A 20,415-nucleotide genomic window follows, 5' to 3' on the forward strand; every position below is an offset into this window, starting at 1 on the left:
ACACCACAGACCTTTGCTGAGGATTGTGGGGACCCTCACTCAGTTTGCAGCACGTTGTAGCCATCCCTGTCCTCTCAATACCTCCCTTGCAACTCAGCTTGTGAGCTCCTTTGGAGCAGCGTGGCCCACCTGGCTGCAACGGCAGAGACACAGCTGACAGTGAAACAACAGCTTCGATCTGACAGCCGGAAAGCTCTGTCAAAAGGGACCTCCCTCTTCACACCGTAGAGGCTGTAGGAGCCGCCAGGGTTTGGGAACCAGTGCTGGGGCCAAAATGACTCCACAGCTGTTTTCCTTCCTGGGGAGGGTTCTGGCTCGAGTGGGAATGGCTCAAGTCTCCTAAGGTTCTGAAAGCCCACTGTGTGCAGATTCACGGTACACAGAGAGGAGAAGGTGGAGTCCTGCCCTGGAGGTGGTCACAGCTCACGGATGAGCCAGGCAGGCAGGCAGGCAGGCAGGGCATGAGAACACCTGAGCTGCCTTCATGAGTGAGTGGTGTGGGGGCAGAGGAAGAGAAGCCGGTCTGCTCCCTCATGTGGTGCCCAGGGCAGGTTGTCCCCAGAGGAAACCCTTACGACGGTGAGGACTCTCACTGCTGTTTCCCAAGGGGTTCCGTCGGTGCGTGTCTTCCCCGGAGCGGTCAGGCCGTCTCTAAAGTACACTGGCCATGGGCATTGCCTCTCCTTGGAACTTCCCATGTGTTTCTCTTTTGTATGGAACAGTGATTTTTCTAGAGGGGTTCTGGGCCACAAGGTTGTTGGGTCATTTGCTAGCCTTCTGTCGTGAAGAACGCTTTCCTGGGCGTTGGGGTGGTTTGTTGTTCCAGCTCCCTTTCTTGGCTTCTTTTGGGAGCTGGTGCAACAAGAGGAGCTCAGCCTCTGCCTTCTGGCTGAGATGTCACCCTTCAAACAGCAATGCCTGCCTGGAGATAATGATGGCATTTGCCAAAAGGGCTTCGTTTGGCACATGATATCTTGAAAGGACGTACACCGTCCTTTCAGCTATCAAAGGCTAGTTCAAATGACATAAAAATGAGAACTCTCCAATGGAGTCTTACAGTAGGTGGAGAGTCCGAAAAAAACTCCTTCAGTCATCTCACTGAGAGTCATTGATTGGGGACACCAAGAATATAGGAAGGAATGCAGAAAGAAAAGATGAAATTGTGGTCAGGATCGGGGGGAGGGATGAACAGGGCCTGCTTGCCTTGAACCCAGGCTTTGTTGGCGGGTGGGGCATAAAGATCGAACGGGTCTGAAACTACAGAGTGGTGATGGTAACACAGTATCACCAGAGTTACACAACAGTGTCCCAAATTGCAACAATGATGAAAAAGTTTACTAATCCCAACTTAACCAACAAAAATAGACGAAACCATACAAAAAGTAAAACATCACCAGAAAGGTGGAAACAAACCAAATGCAAAGCAGCTCAGGGGAAAGGAACTCCATGTCCCCTGGGGGCAGACCGAGTTGCCGGCGTCCACGGTGAGCAGACAGGGATGGAGGCTGCAGAGCCGACCGCTCCCCTGGACATGGTGTTTCCGGCAAGGGCTCTGGGTCTCTGTCCAGAGCGGGGGCTCGTTCTTCCTGCAGGGGCGGGTGAGTCATCGTCGGCGTCTGGGTGTTGCGCGGGAGCCAGGGCAGGCTCTCCCTGCCGAGGCGGTGACTCCTCCTCTGCCTCGGGTTCTCCTGCCAAAGCCCGAGCAGGTACAGGTGCACGTGGAGGTGGAGGTTCTGGCTGAGGGGGTGGGACATCAGTGCCTGGGGCTGGGGGTCCTGCAGGCACGGAAATCCGATCTGCCCGGTGTGCTGGCCAGTACCCAGCTGGCCTGGTGTCTCTGCGAGGGCAAGGCTCGGTTCTCCATCTGCCCTCGGTGGATCCCTGGGTCCTGCACCTGGAGCCACCACCTCTGTAGGCACAGGTCTGGGAAGTGGAGCCTGTTTCCAGTTGGAGGCCAGTGCTAGAGCTGGGGGAGAAGCAAAGTTTGCCCACAGACCAGCCTTGGCATGTGCGTATCCCGGGACAGAAAGCTTCCAAGAGATTCCGAAAGAATACCCAGGGTTGGATGTCTTTTGGGACTGAAGTGTGCAAGATGGGGATGGGGGTGTGAGGCCAGCGCTTGCTGCAGGCCCAGCAGCATCTTTCGGGGACTCGTCCCTGTGTAGCTCAGCACCCCCTCCCCACACACTCCCGTGCACCAGCCCCAGCGTCCTTACCTCTGTGCTCTGGCGTGCTGGGCTCCAGGTCCTCCTGCTGCCTCAGAGGCCGGGGTTCTCGGGACTCTGGGTCGGAGCCGGGTGTGCTGAGCTCCGTGGCAGCCTCAGACTGGGCCGCCGGGTGTATCCTGGGCGGTGTCTCGGCAGCAGGCCTTCCCCGCCTCCGCTTCGCCCCCGGTGGGGCTGATGCCTCCGTGGGCACGCTCACCTGGAGCCTGCACTGGGCCTCACGGGCGGGGGGTTGGTGCTCCGACCCCTCCCTCCGGGAGGTGGACGGGGTGTCCCCGTCCTCGGCCTCATCACGTGGGAAGCTCTGCAACGACAGTGACCGTCAGCCAGCCGTGCTGGGAGTTTTCCGAGCTGGGCCTGGCCAGTGGAGCCGCTGCTTCTGCCTGCTCGAACTTCTCTTCCCAGAAGGGTCAGAGACGTGTGTCTGCTCAGATCCCCACCCGGGAGGAAAGAGACCCACCTGAGGGTGTGAGGTCAGCCTGGGCGGCCGGCCCTGCCCGCACTGTTCCCATCCCAGCCAGCCTGATCTCCCCTGGGGTGTGGACACAACTTGTCCGCAGGCTTCTGACCCCACATCCGCCTGGACTTCCTTGAGGGAGACACACCCCGAGAAACCCGCATCCACACACACAGGCAAAGGACCCGGTGTTTCCGGGTGGCATGGGAGAGGTGGCCTGGCCCGGCCTGGGGCTCCCCGTGTTACCTTTCTGTTTCTCCGGGCAGAGGGCCAGAGGCCTCTCGGGGGTGCCCTGAGCCAACGTCGACAGGGTGCCCACGCACACTGCCTGTGAGCTCTCCTGAGGCCCCGGCCTCTGGGCAGGGGCAAACAGCAGAACATCCTGGCAGCAAGAGATCTGGCTGGGGGCTCCTCTCCGCTCTGGAGGCCTGGATACCCGGGTTGCGGGTTCTGTTGGGTTCTGTTGCCGGCAGGTGACATCATTTCCTGGGGTTCGTGCTGAGGTCCCTTCCCCAAAACTTCCCAAGGGAATCTCTGGGTTTCTGACTGCTCGACCACCCCCCTTAGGCCATGTGCAGGCACATTGACAGCCACACAGCCCAGCCCACAGCCCTGGGGAGGCCTGGGTGCAGCCAGGGCCTGAGCTCCGAGGACCCCGCTGCTCTCAGACCAGGCTCCTTCTTCTCATAAGTGGTGTGGCCCTGGACAAGCATATGCCCCTCAGGGTTTCCCCAGTCTCTCCATCTGCAGAGTGGGGGTCATTCTCCCATCTGTTTCCTAGGTCTGTCGGCCTACGAGCAGCTCCATGCCTCTCCACCTGGGGCCGATATCACGTGGAGCTTGTGCGCTGAGACTTCAGAAAGAAAGACTCCATCCAGGGCTGACACAGCACAGAATGGGGCAGAACGAGGCCTGGATGCGCCGTGGTACCCAGGAAAAGGCACTGCCCCTCCTGACTGTTTTGAGACCCCACATCCAAGTTGGAGGCCCGAAAGGAAGACTCGAAGGTCTCCCTCTCTTATAGAAAAGAGTAGCCAACTTTCTGGTCCTCTGTTTCCATTGAGATTCTGTTCAAGTGTCCCAGCTCGGCTTCTGCGGGTGGCTGAGCTTCTAATGGCTCCCTGCGTTCTTGTCTTTTCCTCTCCAAACCTTCCGTCCTTTTCCCCCTTCTGGGGTGGATGGGCGCTGTCATTGCTTCTACCTTCGAGACAGATTGATGAAAAGTCTGGACCATCGACTCCTTTCCTCTCTTTGGTTCCGTGTCTCTCTCTGGCTGTGTCCCTCTCTTTTCCTTTCTCGATTCAGTCTGTGTCTTCCTCTTTCTCTCTCGTGTGTGGATGGATGGATGCTAGGAATGCACATGTATATGATTAGATGAGGGTTATGTTTTAGGGATGGGTTAGAGGGAGAGAAAGGCTTTAGGTCGGAGTTGGTCATGGGGGAAGGGTCAAGGGTGGTGGTGGTGTTTCTTGGAATCTGAGTGCTGTGCATTCTTCGTCTCTTTCCATATGAACCCCTTCTCAGATACACCACTTGCAAGGAGTCTCTCATGTTCCGTTTCCTATCTTTTGCATCTGTGAATGCTTAGCTTCTCTGTTGTGAAGAGGTTCCATTGGATGGAAACCCATTGGTGTACTTCGTTTCCCTCTTTCCCTTACTTGAAGAGACCCATTTCTACCTCCGCCCAGCAAATGGCAAGGAGACTCTGATGTTAAGGAGCCTTTGACCTACGCTTCTTTCTAGCTATCTCATGACATCAGTCTTTAGGGTGAGGTTTTTCCCCGATATTGAGGTGGTGTGAGATCAAAACCAATAGCGTTCTTCAGATGTAGCTGTCTGGTTTTCCCATGGCCATTTATTGAAGAGGCTTTCTTGTTCCCATTTGGATATTCTCCCCTTCTGTGTCAGAGATGAGTTGACCATGGATGCCGGGGTTTGTTTCTGGACCCTCAACTTTATTCCATCGATCTGGATCTGTGTGTGTTGTTGTATTCCCAATAGCATACTGTCCTGCTGCTGCCGCTGCGGCTAAGTCACTTCAGTCGTGTCTGACTCTGCGCGACCCCATGGCCTGCAGCCTACCAGGCTCCTCCGTCCAGGGCATTTTCCAGGCAAGAGTACTGGCGTGGGTCGCCATCGCCTTCTCCGATACGCTCCTGAGGATCCTAGTTTGGTCGTCTAATTTCCTTTCACACAACCTTGGATGTCCGTATCGGGGCTTTTTCGTCGGATTGTATTGACAATTTAGGCTCTTTTCTGTTTCCGTAACCCCTTTTGCAGTTCTTTGTTCGGTGCGACAATGCATTGGCATTTTGGGAGGAATAGCATCCAAGCTGTGGATTGCCTTGTGGGGCTGTGACATCATTTTCCCAATAGGAATTCTTTCAAGCCCTGAGCACAGCTTCTCTTTCCAGTGATTGGTGTGGGCTTGATCTTCCTTCTTCCATCTCTCGCCGTTTTGTGAGAACAGGTCCTTCCTTCCCTTCTGGGTTAGATGGACTCGTGGGTATCACTTCAGTGAATGGCATTGTCAGTGGGGGTGATAATTCCCTTCTCATTGGAAGACTTTGCTGTGAGTATTAGAAATGCAAGTGATTTCTCTTCCCCTTCCTCCCTGTCCATCTCTCAGAGCCACCGGGAAACAGAGGCCTCATCCAGGGTCACACAGGCCTGAGGGAGTGCAACTAGACTGTTGTTTCTTCAGGCCCTCCGTGCTGGACATCATCCGGGATACTCTGTGTGTGTCTTCCTCAGTCTGCTGTCCCTTCAGACCTTTCCCTAGTTTTCACAGGCTTGTTGTGTTGGTGTTCTTTGTCTGTTTGGAGACACATCCTTGAGAAGCTTTGTGTTTCCACTCATTCGTCTCGCGATGTATGACCTGTCTTTTGCTTTTGTAATGAGGTCTTTCCCACAGTAGATATCTTTGATTTTGCAAAGTCCACTGTATTCTCTGGGTTGTTTTGTGGACTGCCTTTTAGTTTTGTGTGTGAAGACTCAAAGCACGTGTCCGGTTTCTGCTCATTGTTCTTCTAGATTTGTGACAAGTTTTCATGGAAACTTTGTCTAGGGATAACTGGAAGTGAACTCGGTGTAAGGTGTCAAGTCTCCATCTCCATTCATGTCATGCCCTGCAGTTTCCAATTCCCTGTTCCTGAGTGGTTTTGGAGACCTTGTGGGAAGTTTGGTTGCATGGGAGTTTGCATTTCCACCTTGAGTAGATTCCCACTGTTCTGCCCTCAGGGACACTGTCAAGGGGGAGTGAGGAGCAGCCTGCACTTCCAGCAGTGACCACACGGTGGGGCGAGTGCTGCTCTCCCCTCTGGGAGCCCCAGGCCACAGGCATCCCAGTGAGGAGCCAGCTCTGTGCTCGGCTGAAAGGAGTTAGACTCTCAGGAGCCTCTGAGCCCTTGCCTTTGGATCACCCAGGGTGGGCATTTACTGTGACAGAAAAAAATTGCCCTGAATTCCATGGACGGAAGAGCCTGGCTGTGTAGAGTTCGTGAGTTGCCGTGAATCAGACACAACTGAGGACACAAAAACTCAATAGACTAAAACACTTTTGGGGGTGGGGGGAGTGAAAGGGGGTGATGTGGGGTTTTTTTGTGGTATATAATAGCCAAGGGAAATCTAGTTTAAACCTAAATTCACATAGATGGGAAAGGTATAGCTCTCCATCACCCTATTAAAAAAAAAAAAAAAAACTACTTAACTTTTCTGAAAGTTTATTTAGTAGCTTCCTTGAGCAGTTCATTGTGAAGCTTTTTTTTTTTTTTCTGTGACATCGGCCTCATTAAAAAGTACGGTTTGCCTTTACTGGATAATTTTGTTCATTGGTTTGTTAGGGAATCTTGGTAATATTTGAGTTTCCTGGGGAGCATGGTCACATGACCTGGCCCTGGCCAATCGGTGCGTTCCACCTCCCTGGCCACTGTGATTGGCTCCGGACTGGGGCAGTGCCCAATCGGGGCCCAGGGCCGGGCCTCACGTTGGAAGCCAGGGGAAGACGAGCTCTCGTCCTGCTGGGGTAGGGGAAGGGGTGGGGCCGGGGGAGGTCAGGCTCCAGCAGTAGGAGGGGCTTGAGGTCCGCCTGCGGCAGTTGGTGACCTTCCTGCTCCCCTCAGGGCAGAGCCGCCGGCCTGAGAATGAGGGCGCTGCTGAGCCCAGGGGCTGGGATGGCCCGTTGCTGCTGTGGTCCCAGAGCTCCACCCGAGAACTGACGGAGGCCGTCTGCCCGTGAGTCCTCTCCCGCTTGTCTGTCAGCTTGTTTGAACCATGCTGGGTTTTCTGCCCAGCCGGCTAAGGGGAATCCCTGGAAATGCAAGGGTGTGGGTTTTGGCAGACTTCAGGGAAGACATGCCAGATGAGCCTGGGAGGCTCCAGCTTAATCTGGATTCAGGAGATATCTCTTCGGGCCAGCTAGTAATTGTAGGATAAGCCTAATGAGTCTTCACAGGATGAAGAGAGTAACGTGCCAAGGTAGCAATCGATGTCCTCATTCGAGAGGATGATGAAGCTGGTGCTCAGAGAAGGGGGGAACTTGGCCACAGCAAGGAGGTGTGCACCCAGACGGAACCCCCAGATCCGGCCATTTGAGCTCAGGGAGGCCACTGGTGTGGCTTGTCCCTGTGGCAGGGGCCGAGGCACGCAGCCCACCCTGATTCCTGCGGGGGCCTGACTTGGGAAGTGCCATCTGGTAGCTTTGAGACTCACCAAACCAAATTGCACTGGAGAGAGGAAGGACACCTTCCTTCATCCACCCCCCACCCCCGCCGGATTCCCACATACCCTGACCCCTTTCTCTGGATTTCGGAGCCCTTTCCAGAGTCCCGCTCATATGACCTCATTCGAAGTGCACTGTGGACGAGCTGCCATCTGCAGCTGCTACCACAGCAGCCAAGGGCTTTAGCTCCCGAGTACCTCCCTTCCTTTGGAACTTGGGGGCCCTCTACTCCCCACTTGCACACCACAGACCTTTGCTGAGGATTGTGGGGACCCTCACTCAGTTTGCAGCACGTTGTAGCCATCCCTGTCCTCTCAATACCTCCCTTGCAACTCAGCTTGTGAGCTCCTTTGGAGCAGCGTGGCCCACCTGGCTGCAACGGCAGAGACACAGCTGACAGTGAAACAACAGCTTCGATCTGACAGCCGGAAAGCTCTGTCAAAAGGGACCTCCCTCTTCACACCGTAGAGGCTGTAGGAGCCGCCAGGGTTTGGGAACCAGTGCTGGGGCCAAAATGACTCCACAGCTGTTTTCCTTCCTGGGGAGGGTTCTGGCTCGAGTGGGAATGGCTCAAGTCTCCTAAGGTTCTGAAAGCCCACTGTGTGCAGATTCACGGTACACAGAGAGGAGAAGGTGGAGTCCTGCCTTGGAGGTGGTCACAGCTCACGGATGAGCCAGGCAGGCAGGCAGGCAGGCAGGGCATGAGAACACCTGAGCTGCCTTCATGAGTGAGTGGTGTGGGGGCAGAGGAAGAGAAGCCGGTCTGCTCCCTCATGTGGTGCCCAGGGCAGGTTGTCCCCAGAGGAAACCCTTACGACGGTGAGGACTCTCACTGCTGTTTCCCAAGGGGTTCCGTCGGTGCGTGTCTTCCCCGGAGCGGTCAGGCCGTCTCTAAAGTACACTGGCCATGGGCATTGCCTCTCCTTGGAACTTCCCATGTGTTTCTCTTTTGTATGGAACAGTGATTTTTCTAGAGGGGTTCTGGGCCACAAGGTTGTTGGGTCATTTGCTAGCCTTCTGTCGTGAAGAACGCTTTCCTGGGCGTTGGGGTGGTTTGTTGTTCCAGCTCCCTTTCTTGGCTTCTTTTGGGAGCTGGTGCAACAAGAGGAGCTCAGCCTCTGCCTTCTGGCTGAGATGTCACCCTTCAAACAGCAATGCCTGCCTGGAGATAATGATGGCATTTGCCAAAAGGGCTTCGTTTGGCACATGATATCTTGAAAGGACGTACACCGTCCTTTCAGCTATCAAAGGCTAGTTCAAATGACATAAAAATGAGAACTCTCCAATGGAGTCTTACAGTAGGTGGAGAGTCCGAAAAAAACTCCTTCAGTCATCTCACTGAGAGTCATTGATTGGGGACACCAAGAATATAGGAAGGAATGCAGAAAGAAAAGATGAAATTGTGGTCAGGATCGGGGGGAGGGATGAACAGGGCCTGCTTGCCTTGAACCCAGGCTTTGTTGGCGGGTGGGGCATAAAGATCGAACGGGTCTGAAACTACAGAGTGGTGATGGTAACACAGTATCACCAGAGTTACACAACAGTGTCCCAAATTGCAACAATGATGAAAAAGTTTACTAATCCCAACTTAACCAACAAAAATAGACGAAACCATACAAAAAGTAAAACATCACCAGAAAGGTGGAAACAAACCAAATGCAAAGCAGCTCAGGGGAAAGGAACTCCATGTCCCCTGGGGGCAGACCGAGTTGCCGGCGTCCACGGTGAGCAGACAGGGATGGAGGCTGCAGAGCCGACCGCTCCCCTGGACATGGTGTTTCCGGCAAGGGCTCTGGGTCTCTGTCCAGAGCGGGGGCTCGTTCTTCCTGCAGGGGCGGGTGAGTCATCGTCGGCGTCTGGGTGTTGCGCGGGAGCCAGGGCAGGCTCTCCCTGCCGAGGCGGTGACTCCTCCTCTGCCTCGGGTTCTCCTGCCAAAGCCCGAGCAGGTACAGGTGCACGTGGAGGTGGAGGTTCTGGCTGAGGGGGTGGGACATCAGTGCCTGGGGCTGGGGGTCCTGCAGGCACGGAAATCCGATCTGCCCGGTGTTCTGGCCAGTACCCAGCTGGCCTGGTGTCTCTGCGAGGGCAAGGCTCGGTTCTCCATCTGCCCTCGGTGGATCCCTGGGTCCTGCACCTGGAGCCACCACCTCTGTAGGCACAGGTCTGGGAAGTGGAGCCTGTTTCCAGTTGGAGGCCAGTGCTAGAGCTGGGGGAGAAGCAAAGTTTGCCCACAGACCAGCCTTGGCATGTGCGTATCCCGGGACAGAAAGCTTCCAAGAGATTCCGAAAGAATACCCAGGGTTGGATGTCTTTTGGGACTGAAGTGTGCAAGATGGGGGTGGGGGTGTGAGGCCAGCGCTTGCTGCAGGCCCAGCAGCATCTTTCGGGGACTCGTCCCTGTGTAGCTCAGCACCCCCTCCCCACACACTCCCGTGCACCAGCCCCAGCGTCCTTACCTCTGTGCTCTGGCGTGCTGGGCTCCAGGTCCTCCTGCTGCCTCAGAGGCCGGGGTTCTCGGGACTCTGGGTCGGAGCCGGGTGTGCTGAGCTCCGTGGCAGCCTCAGACTGGGCCGCCGGGTGTATCCTGGGCGGTGTCTCGGCAGCAGGCCTTCCCCGCCTCCGCTTCGCCCCCGGTGGGGCTGATGCCTCCGTGGGCACGCTCACCTGGACCCTGCACTGGGCCTCACGGGCGGGGGGTTGGTGCTCCGACCCCTCCCTCCGGGAGGTGGACGGGGTGTCCCCGTCCTCGGCCTCATCACGTGGGAAGCTCTGCAACGACAGTGACCGTCAGCCAGCCGTGCTGGGAGTTTTCCGAGCTGGGCCTGGCCAGTGGAGCCGCTGCTTCTGCCTGCTCGAACTTCTCTTCCCAGAAGGGTCAGAGACGTGTGTCTGCTCAGATCCCCACCCGGGAGGAAAGAGACCCACCTGAGGGTGTGAGGTCAGCCTGGGCGGCCGGCCCTGCCCGCACTGTTCCCATCCCAGCCAGCCTGATCTCCCCTGGGGTGTGGACACAACTTGTCTGCAGGCTTCTGACCCCACATCCGCCTGGGCTTCCTTGAGGGAGACACACCCCGAGAAACCCGCATCCACACACACAGGCAAAGGACCCGGTGTTTCCGGGTGGCATGGGAGAGGTGGCCTGGCCCGGCCTGGGGCTCCCCGTGTTACCTTTCTGTTTCTCCGGGCAGAGGGCCAGAGGCCTCTCGGGGGTGCCCTGAGCCAACGTCGACAGGGTGCCCACGCACACTGCCTGTGAGCTCTCCTGAGGCCCCGGCCTCTGGGCAGGGGCAAACAGCAGAACATCCTGGCAGCAAGAGATCTGGCTGGGGGCTCCTCTCCGCTCTGGAGGCCTGGATACCCGGGTTGCGGGTTCTGTTGGGTTCTGTTGCCGGCAGGTGACATCATTTCCTGGGGTTCGTGCTGAGGTCCCTTCCCCAAAACTTCCCAAGGGAATCTCTGGGTTTCTGACTGCTCGACCACCCCCCTTAGGCCATGTGCAGGCACATTGACAGCCACACAGCCCAGCCCACAGCCCTGGGGAGGCCTGGGTGCAGCCAGGGCCTGAGCTCCGAGGACCCCGCTGCTCTCAGACCAGGCTCCTTCTTCTCATAAGTGGTGTGGCCCTGGACAAGCATATGCCCCTCGGGGTTTCCCCAGTCTCTCCATCTGCAGAGTGGGGGTCATTCTCCCATCTGTTTCCTAGGTCTGTCGGCCTACGAGCAGCTCCATGCCTCTCCACCTGGGGCCGATATCACGTGGAGCTTGTGCGCTGAGACTTCAGAAAGAAAGACTCCATCCAGGGCTGACACAGCACAGAATGGGGCAGAACGAGGCCTGGATGCGCCGTGGTACCCAGGAAAAGGCACTGCCCCTCCTGACTGTTTTGAGACCCCACATCCAAGTTGGAGGCCCGAAAGGAAGACTCGAAGGTCTCCCTCTCTTATAGAAAAGAGTAGCCAACTTTCTGGTCCTCTGTTTCCATTGAGATTCTGTTCAAGTGTCCCAGCTCGGCTTCTGCGGGTGGCTGAGCTTCTAATGGCTCCCTGCGTTCTTGTCTTTTCCTCTCCAAACCTTCCGTCCTTTTCCCCCTTCTGGGGTGGATGGGCGCTGTCATTGCTTCTACCTTCGAGACAGATTGATGAAAAGTCTGGACCATCGACTCCTTTCCTCTCTTTGGTTCCGTGTCTCTCTCTGGCTGTGTCCCTCTCTTTTCCTTTCTCGATTCAGTCTGTGTCTTCCTCTTTCTCTCTCGTGTGTGGATGGATGGATGCTAGGAATGCACATGTATATGATTAGATGAGGGTTATGTTTTAGGGATGGGTTAGAGGGAGAGAAAGGCTTTAGGTCGGAGTTGGTCATGGGGGAAGGGTCAAGGGTGGTGGTGGTGTTTCTTGGAATCTGAGTGCTGTGCATTCTTCGTCTCTTTCCATATGAACCCCTTCTCAGATACACCACTTGCAAGGAGTCTCTCATGTTCCGTTTCCTATCTTTTGCATCTGTGAATGCTTAGCTTCTCTGTTGTGAAGAGGTTCCATTGGATGGAAACCCATTGGTGTACTTCGTTTCCCTCTTTCCCTTACTTGAAGAGACCCATTTCTACCTCCGCCCAGCAAATGGCAAGGAGACTCTGATGTTAAGGAGCCTTTGACCTACGCTTCTTTCTAGCTATCTCATGACATCAGTCTTTAGGGTGAGGTTTTTCCCCGATATTGAGGTGGTGTGAGATCAAAACCAATAGCGTTCTTCAGATGTAGCTGTCTGGTTTTCCCATGGCCATTTATTGAAGAGGCTTTCTTGTTCCCATTTGGATATTCTCCCCTTCTGTGTCAGAGATGAGTTGACCATGGATGCCGGGGTTTGTTTCTGGACCCTCAACTTTATTCCATCGATCTGGATCTGTGTGTGTTGTTGTATTCCCAATAGCATACTGTCCTGCTGCTGCCGCTGCGGCTAAGTCACTTCAGTCGTGTCTGACTCTGCGCGACCCCATGGCCTGCAGCCTACCAGGCTCCTCCGTCCAGGGCATTTTCCAGGCAAGAGTACTGGCGTGGGTCGCCATCGCCTTCTCCGATACGCTCCTGAGGATCCTAGTTTGGTCGTCTAATTTCCTTTCACACAACCTTGGATGTCCGTATCGGGGCTTTTTCGTCGGATTGTATTGACAATTTAGGCTCTTTTCTGTTTCCGTAACCCCTTTTGCAGTTCTTTGTTCGGTGCGACAATGCATTGGCATTTTGGGAGGAATAGCATCCAAGCTGTGGATTGCCTTGTGGGGCTGTGACATCATTTTCCCAATAGGAATTCTTTCAAGCCCTGAGCACAGCTTCTCTTTCCAGTGATTGGTGTGGGCTTGATCTTCCTTCTTCCATCTCTCGCCGTTTTGTGAGAACAGGTCCTTCCTTCCCTTCTGGGTTAGATGGACTCGTGGGTATCACTTCAGTGCATGGCATTGTCAGTGGGGGTGATAATTCCCTTCTCATTGGAAGACTTTGCTGTGAGTATTAGAAATGCAAGTGATTTCTCTTCCCCTTCCTCCCTGTCCATCTCTCAGAGCCACCGGGAAACAGAGGCCTCATCCAGGGTCACACAGGCCTGAGGGAGTGCAACTAGACTGTTGTTTCTTCAGGCCCTCCGTGCTGGACATCATCCGGGATACTCTGTGTGTGTCTTCCTCAGTCTGCTGTCCCTTCAGACCTTTCCCTAGTTTTCACAGGCTTGTTGTGTTGGTGTTCTTTGTCTGTTTGGAGACACATCCTTGAGAAGCTTTGTGTTTCCACTCATTCGTCTCGCGATGTATGACCTGTCTTTTGCTTTTGTAATGAGGTCTTTCCCACAGTAGATATCTTTGATTTTGCAAAGTCCACTGTATTCTCTGGGTTGTTTTGTGGACTGCCTTTTAGTTTTGTGTGTGAAGACTCAAAGCACGTGTCCGGTTTCTGCTCATTGTTCTTCTAGATTTGTGACAAGTTTTCATGGAAACTTTGTCTAGGGATAACTGGAAGTGAACTCGGTGTAAGGTGTCAAGTCTCCATCTCCATTCATGTCATGCCCTGCAGTTTCCAATTCCCTGTTCCTGAGTGGTTTTGGAGACCTTGTGGGAAGTTTGGTTGCATGGGAGTTTGCATTTCCACCTTGAGTAGATTCCCACTGTTCTGCCCTCAGGGACACTGTCAAGGGGGAGTGAGGAGCAGCCTGCACTTCCAGCAGTGACCACACGGTGGGGCGAGTGCTGCTCTCCCCTCTGGGAGCCCCAGGCCACAGGCATCCCAGTGAGGAGCCAGCTCTGTGCTCGGCTGAAAGGAGTTAGACTCTCAGGAGCCTCTGAGCCCTTGCCTTTGGATCACCCAGGGTGGGCATTTACTGTGACAGAAAAAAATTGCCCTGAATTCCATGGACGGAAGAGCCTGGCTGTGTAGAGTTCGTGAGTTGCCGTGAATCAGACACAACTGAGGACACAAAAACTCAATAGACTAAAACACTTTTGGGGGGTGGGGGGAGTGAAAGGGGGTGATGTGGGGTTTTTTTGTGGTATATAATAGCCAAGGGAAATCTAGTTTAAACCTAAATTCACATAGATGGGAAAGGTATAGCTCTCCATCACCCTATAAAAAAAAAAAAAAAAACTACTTAACTTTTCTGAAAGTTTATTTAGTAGCTTCCTTGAGCAGTTCATTGTGAAGCTTTTTTTTTTTTTTTCTGTGACATCGGCCTCATTAAAAAGTACGGTTTGCCTTTACTGGATAATTTTGTTCATTGGTTTGTTAGGGAATCTTGGTAATATTTGAGTTTCCTGGGGAGCATGGTCACATGACCTGGCCCTGGCCAATCGGTGCGTTCCACCTCCCTGGCCACTGTGATTGGCTCCGGACTGGGGCAGTGCCCAATCGGGGCCCAGGGCCGGGCCTCACGTTGGAAGCCAGGGGAAGACGAGCTCTCGTCCTGCTGGGGTAGGGGAAGGGGTGGGGCCGGGGGAGGTCAGGCTCCAGCAGTAGGAGGGGCTTGAGGTCCGCCTGCGGCAGTTGGTGACCTTCCTGCTCCCCTCAGGGCAGAGCCGCCGGCCTGAGAATGAGGGCGCTGCTGAGCCCAGGGGCTGGGATGGCCCGTTGCTGCTGTGGTCCCAGAGCTCCACCCGAGACCTGACGGAGGCCGTCTGCCCGTGAGTCCTCTCCCGCTTGTCTGTCAGCTTGTTTGAACCATGCTGGGTTTTCTGCCCAGCCGGCTAAGGGGAGTCCCTGGAAATGCAAGGGTGTGGGTTTTGGCAGACTTCAGGGAAGACATGCCAGATGAGCCTGGGAGACTCCAGCTTAATCTGGATTCAGGAGATATCTCTTCGGGCCAGCTAGTAATTGTAGGATAAGCCTAATGAGTCTTCACAGGATGAAGAGAGTAACGTGCCAAGGTAGCAATCGATGTCCTCATTCGAGAGGATGATGAAGCTGGTGCTCAGAGAAGGGGGGAACTTGGCCACAGCAAGGAGGTGTGCACCCAGACGGAACCCCCAGATCCGGCCATTTGAGCTCAGGGAGGCCACTGGTGTGGCTTGTCCCTGTGGCAGGGGCCGAGGCACGCAGCCCACCCTGATTCCTGCGGGGGCCTGACTTGGGAAGTGCCATCTGGTAGCTTTGAGACTCACCAAACCAAATTGCACTGGAGAGAGGAAGGACACCTTCCTTCATCCACCCCCCACCCCCGCCGGATTCCCACATACCCTGACCCCTTTCTCTGGATTTCGGAGCCCTTTCCAGAGTCCCGCTCATATGACCTCATTCGAAGTGCACTGTGGACGAGCTGCCATCTGCAGCTGCTACCACAGCAGCCAAGGGCTTTAGCTCCCGAGTACCTCCCTTCCTTTGGAACTTGGGGGCCCTCTACTCCCCACTTGCACACCACAGACCTTTGCTGAGGATTGTGGGGACCCTCACTCAGTTTGCAGCACGTTGTAGCCATCCCTGTCCTCTCAATACCTCCCTTGCAACTCAGCTTGTGAGCTCCTTTGGAGCAGCGTGGCCCACCTGGCTGCAACGGCAGAGACACAGCTGACAGTGAAACAACAGCTTCGATCTGACAGCCGGAAAGCTCTGTCAAAAGGGACCTCCCTCTTCACACCGTAGAGGCTGTAGGAGCCGCCAGGGTTTGGGAACCAGTGCTGGGGCCAAAATGACTCCACAGCTGTTTTCCTTCCTGGGGAGGGTTCTGGCTCGAGTGGGAATGGCTCAAGTCTCCTAAGGTTCTGAAAGCCCACTGTGTGCAGATTCACGGTACACAGAGAGGAGAAGGTGGAGTCCTGCCCTGGAGGTGGTCACAGCTCACGGATGAGCCAGGCAGGCAGGCAGGCAGGCAGGGCATGAGAACACCTGAGCTGCCTTCATGAGTGAGTGGTGTGGGGGCAGAGGAAGAGAAGCCGGTCTGCTCCCTCATGTGGTGCCCAGGGCAGGTTGTCCCCAGAGGAAACCCTTACGACGGTGAGGACTCTCACTGCTGTTTCCCAAGGGGTTCCGTCGGTGCGTGTCTTCCCCGGAGCGGTCAGGCCGTCTCTAAAGTACACTGGCCATGGGCATTGCCTCTCCTTGGAACTTCCCATGTGTTTCTCTTTTGTATGGAACAGTGATTTTTCTAGAGGGGTTCTGGGCCACAAGGTTGTTGGGTCATTTGCTAGCCTTCTGTCGTGAAGAACGCTTTCCTGGGCGTTGGGGTGGTTTGTTGTTCCAGCTCCCTTTCTTGGCTTCTTTTGGGAGCTGGTGCAACAAGAGGAGCTCAGCCTCTGCCTTCTGGCTGAGATGTCACCCTTCAAACAGCAATGCCTGCCTGGAGATAATGATGGCATTTGCCAAAAGGGCTTCGTTTGGCACATGATATCTTGAAAGGACGTACACCGTCCTTTCAGCTATCAAAGGCTAGTTCAAATGACATAAAAATGAGAACTCTCCAATGGAGTCTTACAGTAGGTGGAGAGTCCGAAAAAAACTCCTTCAGTCATCTCACTGAGAGTCATTGATTGGGGACACCAAGAATATAGGAAGGAATGCAGAAAGAAAAGATGAAATTGTGGTCAGGATCGGGGGGAGGGATGAACAGGGCCTGCTTGCCTTGAACCCAGGCTTTGTTGGCGGGTGGGGCATAAAGATCGAACGGGTCTGAAACTACAGAGTGGTGATGGTAACACAGTATCACCAGAGTTACACAACAGTGTCCCAAATTGCAACAATGATGAAAAAGTTTACTAATCCCAACTTAACCAACAAAAATAGACGAAACCATACAAAAAGTAAAACATCACCAGAAAGGTGGAAACAAACCAAATGCAAAGCAGCTCAGGGGAAAGGAACTCCATGTCCCCTGGGGGCAGACCGAGTTGCCGGCGTCCACGGTGAGCAGACAGGGATGGAGGCTGCAGAGCCGACCGCTCCCCTGGACATGGTGTTTCCGGCAAGGGCTCTGGGTCTCTGTCCAGAGCGGGGGCTCGTTCTTCCTGCAGGGGCGGGTGAGTCATCGTCGGCGTCTGGGTGTTGCGCGGGAGCCAGGGCAGGCTCTCCCTGCCGAGGCGGTGACTCCTCCTCTGCCTCGGGTTCTCCTGCCAAAGCCCGAGCAGGTACAGGTGCACGTGGAGGTGGAGGTTCTGGCTGAGGGGGTGGGACATCAGTGCCTGGGGCTGGGGGTCCTGCAGGCACGGAAATCCGATCTGCCCGGTGTTCTGGCCAGTACCCAGCTGGCCTGGTGTCTCTGCGAGGGCAAGGCTCGGTTCTCCATCTGCCCTCGGTGGATCCCTGGGTCCTGCACCTGGAGCCACCACCTCTGTAGGCACAGGTCTGGGAAGTGGAGCCTGTTTCCAGTTGGAGGCCAGTGCTAGAGCTGGGGGAGAAGCAAAGTTTGCCCACAGACCAGCCTTGGCATGTGCGTATCCCGGGACAGAAAGCTTCCAAGAGATTCCGAAAGAATACCCAGGGTTGGATGTCTTTTGGGACTGAAGTGTGCAAGATGGGGGTGGGGGTGTGAGGCCAGCGCTTGCTGCAGGCCCAGCAGCATCTTTCGGGGACTCGTCCCTGTGTAGCTCAGCACCCCCTCCCCACACACTCCCGTGCACCAGCCCCAGCGTCCTTACCTCTGTGCTCTGGCGTGCTGGGCTCCAGGTCCTCCTGCTGCCTCAGAGGCCGGGGTTCTCGGGACTCTGGGTCGGAGCCGGGTGTGCTGAGCTCCGTGGCAGCCTCAGACTGGGCCGCCGGGTGTATCCTGGGCGGTGTCTCGGCAGCAGGCCTTCCCCGCCTCCGCTTCGCCCCCGGTGGGGCTGATGCCTCCGTGGGCACGCTCACCTGGACCCTGCACTGGGCCTCACGGGCGGGGGGTTGGTGCTCCGACCCCTCCCTCCGGGAGGTGGACGGGGTGTCCCCGTCCTCGGCCTCATCACGTGGGAAGCTCTGCAACGACAGTGACCGTCAGCCAGCCGTGCTGGGAGTTTTCCGAGCTGGGCCTGGCCAGTGGAGCCGCTGCTTCTGCCTGCTCGAACTTCTCTTCCCAGAAGGGTCAGAGACGTGTGTCTGCTCAGATCCCCACCCGGGAGGAAAGAGACCCACCTGAGGGTGTGAGGTCAGCCTGGGCGGCCGGCCCTGCCCGCACTGTTCCCATCCCAGCCAGCCTGATCTCCCCTGGGGTGTGGACACAACTTGTCTGCAGGCTTCTGACCCCACATCCGCCTGGGCTTCCTTGAGGGAGACACACCCCGAGAAACCCGCATCCACACACACAGGCAAAGGACCCGGTGTTTCCGGGTGGCATGGGAGAGGTGGCCTGGCCCGGCCTGGGGCTCCCCGTGTTACCTTTCTGTTTCTCCGGGCAGAGGGCCAGAGGCCTCTCGGGGGTGCCCTGAGCCAACGTCGACAGGGTGCCCACGCACACTGCCTGTGAGCTCTCCTGAGGCCCCGGCCTCTGGGCAGGGGCAAACAGCAGAACATCCTGGCAGCAAGAGATCTGGCTGGGGGCTCCTCTCCGCTCTGGAGGCCTGGATACCCGGGTTGCGGGTTCTGTTGGGTTCTGTTGCCGGCAGGTGACATCATTTCCTGGGGTTCGTGCTGAGGTCCCTTCCCCAAAACTTCCCAAGGGAATCTCTGGGTTTCTGACTGCTCGACCACCCCCCTTAGGCCATGTGCAGGCACATTGACAGCCACACAGCCCAGCCCACAGCCCTGGGGAGGCCTGGGTGCAGCCAGGGCCTGAGCTCCGAGGACCCCGCTGCTCTCAGACCAGGCTCCTTCTTCTCATAAGTGGTGTGGCCCTGGACAAGCATATGCCCCTCGGGGTTTCCCCAGTCTCTCCATCTGCAGAGTGGGGGTCATTCTCCCATCTGTTTCCTAGGTCTGTCGGCCTACGAGCAGCTCCATGCCTCTCCACCTGGGGCCGATATCACGTGGAGCTTGTGCGCTGAGACTTCAGAAAGAAAGACTCCATCCAGGGCTGACACAGCACAGAATGGGGCAGAACGAGGCCTGGATGCGCCGTGGTACCCAGGAAAAGGCACTGCCCCTCCTGACTGTTTTGAGACCCCACATCCAAGTTGGAGGCCCGAAAGGAAGACTCGAAGGTCTCCCTCTCTTATAGAAAAGAGTAGCCAACTTTCTGGTCCTCTGTTTCCATTGAGATTCTGTTCAAGTGTCCCAGCTCGGCTTCTGCGGGTGGCTGAGCTTCTAATGGCTCCCTGCGTTCTTGTCTTTTCCTCTCCAAACCTTCCGTCCTTTTCCCCCTTCTGGGGTGGATGGGCGCTGTCATTGCTTCTACCTTCGAGACAGATTGATGAAAAGTCTGGACCATCGACTCCTTTCCTCTCTTTGGTTCCGTGTCTCTCTCTGGCTGTGTCCCTCTCTTTTCCTTTCTCGATTCAGTCTGTGTCTTCCTCTTTCTCTCTCGTGTGTGGATGGATGGATGCTAGGAATGCACATGTATATGATTAGATGAGGGTTATGTTTTAGGGATGGGTTAGAGGGAGAGAAAGGCTTTAGGTCGGAGTTGGTCATGGGGGAAGGGTCAAGGGTGGTGGTGGTGTTTCTTGGAATCTGAGTGCTGTGCATTCTTCGTCTCTTTCCATATGAACCCCTTCTCAGATACACCACTTGCAAGGAGTCTCTCATGTTCCGTTTCCTATCTTTTGCATCTGTGAATGCTTAGCTTCTCTGTTGTGAAGAGGTTCCATTGGATGGAAACCCATTGGTGTACTTCGTTTCCCTCTTTCCCTTACTTGAAGAGACCCATTTCTACCTCCGCCCAGCAAATGGCAAGGAGACTCTGATGTTAAGGAGCCTTTGACCTACGCTTCTTTCTAGCTATCTCATGACATCAGTCTTTAGGGTGAGGTTTTTCCCCGATATTGAGGTGGTGTGAGATCAAAACCAGTAGCGTTCTTCAGATGTAGCTGTCTGGTTTTCCCATGGCCATTTATTGAAGAGGCTTTCTTGTTCCCATTTGGATATTCTCCCCTTCTGTGTCAGAGATGAGTTGACCATGGATGCCGGGGTTTGTTTCTGGACCCTCAACTTTATTCCATCGATCTGGATCTGTGTGTGTTGTTGTATTCCCAATAGCATACTGTCCTGCTGCTGCCGCTGCGGCTAAGTCACTTCAGTCGTGTCTGACTCTGCGCGACCCCATGGCCTGCAGCCTACCAGGCTCCTCCGTCCAGGGCATTTTCCAGGCAAGAGTACTGGCGTGGGTCGCCATCGCCTTCTCCGATACGCTCCTGAGGATCCTAGTTTGGTCGTCTAATTTCCTTTCACACAACCTTGGATGTCCGTATCGGGGCTTTTTCGTCGGATTGTATTGACAATTTAGGCTCTTTTCTGTTTCCGTAACCCCTTTTGCAGTTCTTTGTTCGGTGCGACAATGCATTGGCATTTTGGGAGGAATAGCATCCAAGCTGTGGATTGCCTTGTGGGGCTGTGACATCATTTTCCCAATAGGAATTCTTTCAAGCCCTGAGCACAGCTTCTCTTTCCAGTGATTGGTGTGGGCTTGATCTTCCTTCTTCCATC

General features: G+C 55.3%; 3 protein-coding genes and 1 long non-coding RNA gene across 4 annotated transcripts in view; 1 reads left to right on the forward strand and 3 right to left on the reverse strand.

The window, feature by feature from the left end:
* Positions 1-20,415, forward strand: part of LOC145529707 (uncharacterized) — a 1,704,434-nt gene that overhangs the window by 994,369 nt on the left and 689,650 nt on the right. Inside the window, exon 128 of the long non-coding RNA XR_014071296.1 lies at positions 6,804-6,915. This is a non-coding gene — a long non-coding RNA (uncharacterized LOC145529707). The remainder of the gene's footprint in view (positions 1-6,803; positions 6,916-20,415) is intronic.
* Positions 1,314-6,377, reverse strand: LOC145529549 (uncharacterized). The gene is made up of 3 exons (XM_081550130.1): positions 2,929-6,377; positions 2,217-2,529; positions 1,314-1,966 (listed from the first exon to the last, which is right to left on the reverse strand). The coding sequence occupies exons 1-3, from the start codon at positions 3,163-3,165 to the stop codon at positions 1,338-1,340; spliced, it is 1,179 nt and encodes a 392-aa protein (XP_081406256.1). The 5' UTR covers positions 3,166-6,377; the 3' UTR covers positions 1,314-1,337.
* LOC145529652 (uncharacterized) lies at positions 8,958-10,737 on the reverse strand. The gene is made up of 3 exons (XM_081550250.1): positions 10,571-10,737; positions 9,859-10,171; positions 8,958-9,608 (listed from the first exon to the last, which is right to left on the reverse strand). The coding sequence occupies exons 1-3, from the start codon at positions 10,703-10,705 to the stop codon at positions 8,980-8,982; spliced, it is 1,077 nt and encodes a 358-aa protein (XP_081406376.1). The 5' UTR covers positions 10,706-10,737; the 3' UTR covers positions 8,958-8,979.
* Positions 16,601-18,380, reverse strand: LOC145529668 (uncharacterized). The gene is made up of 3 exons (XM_081550268.1): positions 18,214-18,380; positions 17,502-17,814; positions 16,601-17,251 (listed from the first exon to the last, which is right to left on the reverse strand). The coding sequence occupies exons 1-3, from the start codon at positions 18,346-18,348 to the stop codon at positions 16,623-16,625; spliced, it is 1,077 nt and encodes a 358-aa protein (XP_081406394.1). The 5' UTR covers positions 18,349-18,380; the 3' UTR covers positions 16,601-16,622.

This window comes from Giraffa tippelskirchi, chromosome 12 (assembly GCF_054371585.1).
Source record: "Giraffa tippelskirchi isolate mGirTip1 chromosome 12, T2T-mGirTip1v1.2.pri, whole genome shotgun sequence".
Taxonomy (NCBI): Eukaryota; Metazoa; Chordata; class Mammalia; order Artiodactyla; family Giraffidae; genus Giraffa; species Giraffa tippelskirchi.

Coding starts and splice junctions, on each gene's coding strand:
- LOC145529549 (XM_081550130.1), bottom strand. CDS start 3,165: ATGATGTCACCTGCCGGCAACAGAACCCAACAGAACCCGCAACCCGGG. Junction 2,530..2,928: donor CTGCCCGGAGAAACAGAAAG/GTAACACGGGGA, acceptor CTGTCGTTGCAG/AGCTTCCCACGTGATGAGGC. Junction 1,967..2,216: donor CAGCACGCCAGAGCACAGAG/GTAAGGACGCTG, acceptor CTTCTCCCCCAG/CTCTAGCACTGGCCTCCAAC.
- LOC145529652 (XM_081550250.1), bottom strand. CDS start 10,705: ATGTTCTGCTGTTTGCCCCTGCCCAGAGGCCGGGGCCTCAGGAGAGCT. Junction 10,172..10,570: donor CTGCCCGGAGAAACAGAAAG/GTAACACGGGGA, acceptor CTGTCGTTGCAG/AGCTTCCCACGTGATGAGGC. Junction 9,609..9,858: donor CAGCACGCCAGAGCACAGAG/GTAAGGACGCTG, acceptor CTTCTCCCCCAG/CTCTAGCACTGGCCTCCAAC.
- LOC145529668 (XM_081550268.1), bottom strand. CDS start 18,348: ATGTTCTGCTGTTTGCCCCTGCCCAGAGGCCGGGGCCTCAGGAGAGCT. Junction 17,815..18,213: donor CTGCCCGGAGAAACAGAAAG/GTAACACGGGGA, acceptor CTGTCGTTGCAG/AGCTTCCCACGTGATGAGGC. Junction 17,252..17,501: donor CAGCACGCCAGAGCACAGAG/GTAAGGACGCTG, acceptor CTTCTCCCCCAG/CTCTAGCACTGGCCTCCAAC.